This window comes from Mus pahari, chromosome 17 (genome assembly GCF_900095145.1).
Source record: "Mus pahari chromosome 17, PAHARI_EIJ_v1.1, whole genome shotgun sequence".
Taxonomy (NCBI): Eukaryota; Metazoa; Chordata; class Mammalia; order Rodentia; family Muridae; genus Mus; species Mus pahari.
Window position 1 is genome coordinate 2,587,871 of NC_034606.1, and position 11,160 is coordinate 2,599,030.

Genomic DNA, 11,160 nt, shown 5'->3' on the forward strand with positions numbered 1-11,160 from the left:
TCTGCAGTTTATTCACTCACCTGCACAGACTCGCCACTGAGGGACCCTGGACATTATATGACTCTCTCACCTGCTCTCGCAGACAGAGCCCTCACAGGTGGCTACCTTTCCTCTGGAGAGTAAGGTGCCCAAATTTCTGGAGCCCGAAACAGGGTCTGTCCCAGAAGTTAGGTTGCTTCTGTCTGTCCCGAAGCTATGTAGCTTCTGCTACACAATATGAACTAACCAGTACCCCCAGAGCTCGTTTCTCTAGCTGCATATGTAGTAGAAGATGGCCTAATCGGCCATCCTTGGGAAGAGAGGCCCCTTGGTCTTGCAATCTTTATATGACCCAACACATGGGAAGGCCAGGGCCAAGTAGTGGGAGTGGGTGGGTAGGGTAGCAGGGCAGGCAGGCTATAGGGAACTTTTAGGATAGCATTTGAAATGTAAATAAAGGAAATAGTAATAATAATAATAATAATAATAATAATAATAATAATAAAAAGAAATACACTAGTAACGTAAACAAGAAGTTAAGTTGGTTACAGTTCTGTTACCACACAAATACACAGGTAAACAACCAGAGCTTAGTGTGTGGACCATCTACATACGTTTACATACTTGACGTCAAATAGTTTTGCAAATAGTAGAGAATAGTAGATACGGACTGTTTATTTCTGGATTTATTTGGAAAATGTTTAGTTGACAGCATCATACATCTTTCTGTCAATGTTGTATTTCCCCTGTATGAGGAAAATGTCTGTCACATGTAACAAAGTTGTGTTTGAACGTATCTGACCATTAAAGCAAATTTATTAATTGTTCTAATAGAGTTCTTCTTGGAACAAAAAAGTGAACAGCATAAATGAAGAAATTATTTTAATTTTTAGTTGCAAAAATCATTATTTACTTATTTAACAGTTGTTTATTTCATACCTAGTATATGTTAGGAATTGTGTTACATGCTGTAGCACTAATGAAGTAGGAACTGTATTGACTTAGAGGTAATGGTCTATTGAAAGTTTTTTGATAGTGAAGAATTCTCAGAAATTATGAAGTAATTCATTCATTTATTTATTTATTTCAATTCTACAGAGTCCTACATAGCAATGATGCTCTCTACCGTAGTGCTTTGCAGCCTTTATTGTAATCTTTTCATGGCAAGCCTATTTCTTTTGTCTCTATGTTCCTTGAATTTCAGTTCAGAACTTTGTAGATGTGAAAGAGTGCACAGATTTAAAAACAAGAAGGGAGTAGTTTATAATAGGAGGCTTTCCCCCCCCCTGTAATTTGAATTTTGTTTTTAATTGGTTTTTCGAGACAGGGTTTCTCTGTGTAGTCTTGGCTGTCCTGGAACTCACTTTGTAGACCAGGCTGGCCTCGAACTCAGAAATCCACCTGTCTCTGCCTGGTGTGTGCCATCACACCCAGCTGTAATTTGAAAATTTTTAAGAGAATTTATTTATTTATGTATCTGTTTATCTATTTGTTTATTTATTTATTTAAGCACACTGTACCTGTCTTCAGACACACCCGAAGATTGCCCATTTTACATGGTTGTGAGCCACCATGTGGTTACTGGGTATTGAACCCAGGAACTCTGGAAGAGCAGTCAGTGCTCTTAATTGCTAAGCCATCTCTCCATCCCTGAAATTGTTTATAAAGAATAAAGTGTATTCACATAGAGAATATCTCATTCTCTAGTGTTTTATTCCAGTTATTCCTAAGGTTTTATATCAAATGAGGAGAACATATTTTGGGGGGCATATGAGGCCCCCTATGAGTCTTTGTAAAAGCACCTAGAACAGCATTAGAAAAAATTTACATATGAAGTATTTCATGAGATAGCAGGTGATTTTTCAGATTAATGTATAAAGACTTCTTTTTAAATGAGTTGCCATCACAAAGCTCAGTTCATTTTTTCCTTATTTTGAGTTGGGTACTTTTCTCATACACTGAGTCCTGACGACATGTTTCCTTTCCTCTACTCCTCCCAGTTCCTCCTACTTCTGTCTAGATCCACTTCCTCATCAGAGAATAACAGGCTTCTGATTTTGGAATTTCACCTACAGAGCTAGGAAACACCAGGCATGGGTCCTTTTTAATGAAACATATACTTGAAGTTTAAGAAAAAGAATACATTGCAATAATTTTGTTTGTTAAAATATGAATCTCTCAAACTTTTTTTTAACTTTATTGGTTTATCCTCTTTATCTGATACTTAAGCACATAGCTCTTAACCTAGTAGGAATCAAATAGAGGTGGTTCTACGTCAATAATTTATAATAATCCCCTTACTTTCACCAATGAATGTGTTCAATGTTGGCAAAAGAACTTGTTGCTACCAAAACTGAAACAAGATCCATGAAACAGAAAGGATGTTGCCATGGAAAAATGGAATAACACAGTGCAGCTGCAATGCATTAGTGAATAGGGGAGCTTTTAAAGATCATTTGTGATTGTTGTGTTTCAGAGGGTCCCAACCAGGTGGTTTCTATGAACAAAATCTGACCCCCAGATTCAGGATATCTTACTGGCAGATTACTTCATTTTTTTCCCTTAAATTGTCAAGTCCTTACACTACTGCAGAATTTACAGCTGCACACTTATGCCCAATAATATAAATCACTCAACATTTTACATTAAACCACAGTTTAGACACACAGTTTAACAGTTATTTTAAAAGTGTAGAAAAGATTCATGTTATGGCCTCTGTATAGAATACACAGTATTCTCCATAATAATTTTGATCAATTTGTAGTCTGTGTCTTTAGATTCTAATCACTAGAGGAATCCTCATCATAAATACCAAATATTAGAAAAATCATGTTTCAGAGCTTTTAACCTCATACATGTGTATACTGTTGATTATGTATGCTTTATTATTCACTGTTTCCACGCTATGAAATAGTTGATTTTTTAAGTTAGTTGAGTGGGATGTTTTATGATTTTGGAAATCACAGTATAATTAAAATTTTATTTCTAAAGCTGACTTTGTGTGTATGGGTACATGTTTTAGCATATTAAACTGATGACCTTCCAATGAGTTAGTTCACTTGATCAAAGGCGTGCGCCACCATGCCCGGCATGGATTTCTCAAGTGAACTAACTCATGAAGGCATATTGAGGGTATGTCTTCCATTTTTTACTTCATTATTTATTGTGACGATAGTAGTAGTTCAACTGTAAGTTTGATTTGACCTTAATGTTTTATTTATGCTTTTCTTTTCTAGCTTGATGTACAATCTTGCTGTGTATTCATTCCAAATGACAACCTGCCTTCCCCAAGTACAATTGTGTCTGGTGACATCCCTGGAACAGTAAGAAGTTGGTACCATGGACAAACCAGCATACCAGGAACACTTGTCCTGTGTCTGCCGCAAGTAAAGATTATTAGTGCTGGTCACAAGTACATGGAACCTCTGCAGGAGATTCCCTTTGTGATCCCCCGGCCCATCCTTGAAGAGGGTACATTTACAGTTTTTTCAAGTGTTAGGTGTTATTGCCCCTCCCCCATACCCCTTTTTGCCTGTGCATCCATTCCCCTTCCATCCTATTCTATCTCCCTTTGATACTCTCTGTTTCTCCTTTTCTGGAGGATCTCCCCAAGCCCAGTCCCACCCCTTCTTAGTTATCTAGACTCTGCCTGTTTAGATTGATGCACACAAGCTGCAGCATGAAAGGTAGCATCTACGTACCTGAGAAGACGTGCAGTGTTTGTGTCCTAGTTACCTCGCGCAGGGTAATTTACCTGCATTTTCCATTTCCTGTCATGGCTACAAAATACTACATTGTATAAGTTTGAATTGTCCATTCCTTAGTGATGGTCTCCTAGACGGTTACTAGTTTCTGACTGTAATGAATAGAGCAACAGTGTTCATGGATGGGCTAGTATCTTTGTAGTAAGATGTAGAGTCCTTTGGGTATATACCAACAGTGGTGTAGCTGGATATAATGGTAGAGCGATTTTCAGATGTTTAAGGAACTGCCACACTGATTTCAGTAGAGGTTATACCAGTTTGCAATCCTGCCAACAATAAATAAGCCAAGTTGATTATGGTGGATAAACTTTTTCATGCATTCCTATTAAGCTTATAACTATTTTATTGATACATTTTGTATCTCTATTCAAAAGGGATACTACTCTGTAATTTTCTTTCATTTTGGGGAGTGTCTTTCTGTGGTTTAGGTATCAAGCTAATAGTAGCTTTAAAAAATTAGGAAATCTTCCTTCAATTTTTATATTGCTTAATAATTTGAGGGGTACTGATTTTTAAGGTATGATAGGATTCTGCACTGAATTCATTTGGCTCTAGGTATAAGCTTTCTCCTCAAAATAAAGTTGTCCTAGTGAGCTGAATTGGTAAACAGAGTGGATTAAATTTGATTTTCTCATAGAATGGTTTCTTTTTTCTCGATTGTGATGGATAGTTTTACTGCATTTAGTATTCTGGGCTGGCATCAGTGGCTTCTCAGAGCTTACCAGCTGCTAGGACCTTGCGGCTGTCAGAGCTTTCGTTAAAACATGCTGTGTTCTCTAGTGGGCCCGCCTTTGTGGGTGATCGTTCCTTTTCCCTTGCAACTTTTAATAACCTTTCTTTGTTCTGTTCATTTGCTGTTTTGATTATGTGTGTCATGGGGAATTCCTTTCTCACCTGTCGTTTTATGATCTGCATGCAGTTTGTCTCTGGGTAGGGTCTTCTCTTTCTCCTAAGAATTTGTTAGAAATAGCTTCTGTGTCTTTTGTCCTGGGACTCTTTCTTCTCTAACTTCCTCGGCTAGTATTTATAAGTTTGGTTTCTTTCATGGTTTTCATATTTTTTGAAAGTTTTGTGCTTGGATTTTCATAGATTTAATATTTTCTTTGCCCTAGATATTCGTGTTTTCCTACCTTGCTTTTAAGACCTTCAGTTCTCTCTGTCATGTCTTCTAATCTGTTGCTGAAGCTTACTTACCTCTGTGGTTTTTGTGACATCATGCCTTTTCACTTCCAGTTTTATTTCAGTTTGGATTTTTTTAGTGATTATATTTCTTTTGTAAATTCTTTCATATCTTGAATTGGTTTTATTGGGTTTTGAAATGTTTATATTTTCATGGTCTCTAATGCATTTATTTATATCCTTCTTAAAGTTTTTAAATAAGTTCATGATGTTATTTATAAGTCTTTGTCCTGTGCTTCAGCTAAGTTGCTTCTTTTTTTTTTTTTTTTTTTTTTTCCTCTTTTTTTTTTTTTTTTTTTTTTTCCGGTATCATTCCTGGATTCTGAAAGTGGCTGTTTGTGTTTTTACCCTGGGATCTGGTATCATTATCTGATTTAGATATATTTGCTGGAAGAGTATTATTGTTTGTTGGTTGTTGTTGTCCAGTCTTAGTCCTAGCCAAGAGTGAAGGTCATGCCATTTCTGAATTGAAGCCAAGGGTGGTGGGTATGGGGTTTCTTGTACAGAGTTATCTGCTGATGTATAGGGAGTCAGGAAGGATTAGAGATGGGCTAGAAGGAAAGGGTGAAAAGGGCAGCTAGGAAGAGCAAGGGGGAACTTGGGTCTGCACCAAGAGGCCACATCTACAGTGTCTGGGCCTGGGCTAGGTGGACGGGCTCCAGCAGGCCAAGGTAAGTCTGGAGAGATCTGAATGCAGGGTAGGAAGAAGGGTGGAGGTGTTCTTTCTGTCTACCTAGAGTAGCAGCTTCTGGGGTCCACAGAGTCTCAAAGTACTGTCGATGGGATAGAAGGAAAGGCAGCAGGGACGGCAGGAAGTGCCGGGAGGTCCCTGTGTACACACTAAGAGAGTGGTTCCCTAGGGAATAGGGAATTGGCTGGTGGTTTGGAGTATTTTCATAGGCCAAAGTAAAAATCAAAGAGGGTGATTTTAATTGAAACCACTTGAGTTATGAATGAGTGTATTATATAGAAGCAATTGAATAGATTTCTTTTCAGGATTCTAATTTATTTTACACAACGTAAATAATTGTGAGATGACTTGACTTTTTGGATCATTTCAAGTGTGTACTTGATTTCTTGGATTGCAGTATTTTCAGTTGTAAATTCATACCTCTTTGAATTAGACATACTCATTTCAAACAAAAGGTGAATTTGGAAAGTGTGGAGTCATAAGGAAAATAATATTCTGTATTTCAGTAACACAGCTCAAATTTCGACAGTACTAAATAGTTCAACACCTTGTTCACATTATGATAATGTAAGAATGAAGAATTCTGGTATTTGGGTTACTGTATATTCTGTCTATCACTAAAAGCAGATAGCCTGTGTTATAGCTCCAAATTCTGGTGTTCATTTCTCTGTTTTTCCTGAACAGAAAGTTCCATTAGAAACTTCTCTAGTTTGGTAATGTGAGATATTAAAAGGAGAGGTTTTTTTTTTTTTTCCTTAATTGGAGATTTTCTTTATTTACGTTTCAAATGTTATCCCCTTTCACTGATCACCCCCCACCCCTGCAGAAACTTCTCTATCTAGCTTCTTACCCACCCACCCCTCACCCTCCCTGCCCTCAGTTTCCCTACCCTGGGGCATCTGTCAAGTCTTCAGAGGACAAGGACCTCTCCTCTCATTGATGCATGACAAGGCCGTCCTCTGCAAAGTATACGCCAGAGCCATGTGTACTTCTTTGTTGATGGCTTAGTACATGGGAGCCCTGGGGGACTGATTGGTTGATATTGTTGTTCTTCCTGTGGGGTTGCAAACCCCTTCAACTCTAAAAGGAAAGTTTTAAAAAGTTCGATTTGTATCATCTTTGTCTCGATGTAAGTATCCTTTCTCTCACATCTTGTATACATTCATTCTTTCACATTTCAGTTTGGAAACTAGGAAGTCCCCCTGCCCCTGTCTTGTGGTACTGAGACTCCAACTCAGATATTTTTACATCCCATGCAAAATGCTCTTCTGATAAAGACTATTTTAAGCTTCACTATTGAATTTTGGGTACTCTTTTTTTTTTTTTAAGTATGGAATTAATTTTATGAGGTTTAAATTATTTCTCCCTGTATTTTTTTTACTGACATTCATTAATATTTGCATAACAACTTTTAAAGATGTAATTCCCGTGTGACAAAATTCCTTTTAAAGTATCTAATTTAATATTCTTTAGAATGTTCACAATTGTGTGGAACCATCACTGCTGTTGGATTTTAGAATAGTTCCTTTTTCTACAAAAGAAATACCCATTAGACATCACTCTCCTTTACTTCTAGACTCGACCTGGTAGCAATTACTAATCTGCATTATATATGTATGAACTTGGTATTTTAGATACTTCATACAAATGGAGTCATAGTGTATGGTCTTCTGTGACTTCTTGTTTCTGTTGTAGCAAGTCTCCTTTAGGACACTAGGCTGCGCACTGCAGGCTTTGCAGGGGTCTCCGTTCTAGCCTTCTCTCCGTTTTCCTTCATTTACCTTTCCCTCTCATCATAGTCCTCAGCCTATCCTCTGTTATTTCTGTTGATCTTGAGGTTTCCCTACAACAGTGAGGAAAATAGATCTGAGCCCTCTTACTCCTGCTCAGTTCTGCTCTCTGGCATGGCATGTGGACAGGACCGAGCTTACTATAATACTTGTAGTCTGAATGAAGTTTATAGACGACTCTTAGTAAATAGGTTGACTAGCTGTAAGCCAAAAATATATTTGAAATTGAATGGTTAATTTCTGACTCATTTGAAAGTCCATCAGTAATTCAAATAGATCCTTTATTGAGAACCTTTGTGGAAAATTACAAAAATGATTAATGAGATAAAGTGGAAGTTATTTAATTGGAGATTTGAAGCTCTTTCTGTATTTACTTATTTTTAAAGTTCAAAATGTGGAATTCTCTACTGAAATGTACCATGTGAATTCAGATGCAGTGGAAAGTGGTGCCCTCTGCTGTAGCCAGCCTCGGTCTGTGTACAGTGTTTGGGTCAAAAATCAACATGGTGAGCTTGGTTAGGGAGCCCTTGGAATGGGCCTTGCAGATGTAATTTGCTACATCCAGCCAACACCTCTGAGCAGATGGGCTTTACCCTCTGCCTAGCAGAGGTTTGTTATTTCTTCCTTGAAAGAATTTGCCTGTACTTTAATAAAATATTTTGACAGAAATGGAATATTGAGATCATTTGTAAGTTAAAACTTTGCTGTTGTTGGATTTAGTGAGTTTCTGTAGAAACTGATGTGAAATTATTCAGAATTTATGTAAAACACAAGTGTTCTGCCTTCCTTGTTGTTCCTGTTCACCCTGTCAGCTTATGTGCATTGTTTCATTCTACGTTTTAAAAACTTTCTTTCTTTTTTTTTTTTTAAAGATTTATTTATTTATTATATGTAAGTACACTGTAGCTGTCTTCAGACACTCCAGAAGAGGGAGTCAGATCTTGTTACGGATGGTTGTGAGCCACCATGTGGTTGCTGGGATTTGAACTCGGGACCTTCGGAAGAGCAGTCGGGTGCTCCTACCCACTGAGCCATCTCACCAGCCCTTAAAAACTTTCATAATCAACTTCTGTCATTTATAAAGATGGTTATGTGTTGTTAAAATATTCTGTTTTTCTATTTTCTCTAGGCTTGTTTACTCTAATTCTTAAATTGTGTGTGCAAATAGAAATCCTTCGACTCTCAGAAAAGAACTTCTAATTTTCTTTTGATGGTGATAGTTTTAAGTACCTTGAAAATGACAATCCAAGTTGTACAAATGATGTTAAATTTTAGCCTGTGCCTGAGACCAGGCTAGTATGGAGTTTACTATTCTCCCGCATCAGCCTTGCAAGGATTAGATTAGGTAGGCTGTCAGGTCTTCTGTGACGCAGCCTTTGGACCACTTACATCTAGCAAATATGGTTGCTTCCAGCATTCAGATTTTGCATCATATTCAGTCTACTCCATACTTTATTTGTTTCTATCGGTTCTCTAGGTTCTAAGGCTAAAAATGGATTCTTATACCATCTGTGCTATGCTAGCCAGTTTTGCATTTCTTAATGTCTAGAACATTTACTTTAAAACATGAACTAGTGTGACAAAACTAAATCAATTATGTGGTTTCCAGATCACTTTTTAAAGAAATATGTATTTTGGACATCAAGAAAAGGCAATTTTTTTTTTAGTTTTTATATTTTAAAGTTAACATATTATATGTTTGATACCATAATGGCACTTAATTTTAGGTTCACAACAAAATTAAGTGAGGGTTCCATTGCAGAAATTTCCCATATGTTCCCTGCCCTGACATTTCCCTTTCCCACTTCACAGTATCACAGACTGAGTGTTCTATTGGCAACAGTCAGTGGGCCTGTTCAGGCGTCTCTACCTCTCAGTTTATAGTGTACTTTAGCTCGGGCTTTTGGTTATATACATTATGTAAATTGATAGAAATGTATAATGACAAATTTCTATCATTATCTTTTCTTACATAGTATTTTCTTTGCCCAGAAGTTTCTCAGAGCTACACTTATCCATCTCCCTGCTCCTATGTTTGCTAGCACAGCTGATGCTCAGTGATCTCATTAGTTACTGTCCCCTAGCTAGACATTTTTAGATGCAATGTAGTGTGACATCCAGTATGTGGTTGTCTCACATCAACTTCTTTAAGATGCTCAGTTGCATTTCTTGTGCTTGTTTTCAGGGTCAATAGCCCTTCTTTACACGAGATCACATTGTCTAGAGGACAGTTGATCTATTCACCAATCTGAAAGATCTTGATCACTCCCAACTTTGGGCAACTTATGAATAACACACCCACACATTTTTTTTATGTTGATCCATCTCTGCTTGATAATGAAAGAAGTGAGTGATTATTGGATTGTGTACTTAGTATTTACTTTTAGTAGAAACTGTCAAAATGTCTTCAAAGGCAGATATGTGGTTTTATTCACACCAGCTATGAATGTGCTTCCTTGTGAGGCACAGCATTGATGTCTGCCCTTCTGGTAACCATGTGACTTTATCTGTTGTCTTACATTATATCATCTTGCTGGTGCGAGGTTTGAGGTTTGCATGGTACCATGTGACTTACGTTGTTAAAGACACCTGTTAAGGTATCTACTTTTTAAATAGAATGTCTTTTATTCTTGCTTTTAATAGTTTTGTGTCTTGGATAATGGTCCTTTATTAGATATCTTGCGTAAATATTTTCTCCCAATCTGTGGCATGTGTTTTCAATTCTTCTTTAGCACACCATAAAAATTTTAAGTTCATTGGCAGCTAACTCATTAGCTCTTTATTTCATGAACTAATTCTTTGGGTTGTGTGAAAATCATCATTCATTTTCTCCATTTAACTTCTGAGAGTTTTCATAGTTTTGCTCAGTTGTGTGCCACTTTGAATAATTTTTGTAACATGCATATGCTGATTTTTTCTAACAAGTTTTATAATTTATATAGTCTTAATGCATTAAATGTGTGGTTTGTTAAATTCATGGAGTTATATTGTAAAATTTTATAAAGACTTATTTATTTTATGTATATGAGTACAATGTCACTCTCTTGAGACACACCAGAAAAGGGCATCAAATCTCAATACAGATGGTTGTGAGCCACGATGTGGATGCTAGGAATTGAACTCAGGACCTCTGGAAGAGCAGTCAGTGCTCTTAACCACCATGGCATCTCTCCAGCCCCAATATTGTAAATGTCTAAGTAACATACAGCACACCAGTGCTCACTTGGCATTTTGTCTGTGTTTGGTGTGGATGAGGCTGCCTTCTGCAGGCCTCTCCCTCTCTCCCCGCTAACCCTGCTCTTCCAGCCTTGTCCTTTGTGTTCTGACATCTGATATAGTCCAATACCTTCCCTAGCCTCTTTTCTTGAAGCTTTTTCTCCTTTATCAGTCATTTTTCTTCTTTCTTGTCACATTCTCAGCCATATCCCACATAAGTACACACATGTAGGAATTGGAAACTCAGACCAGCACATGAAACACAACACAGTTTTTTTGTTGTGTCCAGATTCATCCATTTTTATAAATTTTTCATTTTATTTTTCTTTACAGTAAAATAACATTTTTTCCACATATGAACCAAGCTTCCATATCCACTCCTTGTTGATGGGTATATGGGGTTGTATTAGTCAGGGTTCTCTAGAGTCACAGAACTTACGGATATGCTCTATATAGTAAAGGAATTTATTGATGACTTACAGTCTGCAGTCCAAATCCCAACAATGGTTCAGTAGTAGCTGTGGATGGAAGTCCAAGGATC

General features: G+C 37.2%; 1 protein-coding gene across 5 annotated transcripts in view; it reads left to right on the forward strand.

Annotated features, from left to right (window-relative positions):
* Positions 1–11,160, forward strand: part of Vps13b (vacuolar protein sorting 13 homolog B) — a 529,582-nt gene that overhangs the window by 199,160 nt on the left and 319,262 nt on the right. For all 5 annotated transcript variants that reach the window (XR_003845462.1, XM_021217240.2, XM_029548110.1 and 2 more), the window contains exon 23: positions 3,216–3,450. Coding sequence is in view for 4 of the 5 variants with exons in the window: in XM_021217240.2 (XP_021072899.1) it covers positions 3,216–3,450 (235 nt within the window). In the remaining variant the exon portion in view is untranslated. The remainder of the gene's footprint in view (positions 1–3,215; positions 3,451–11,160) is intronic.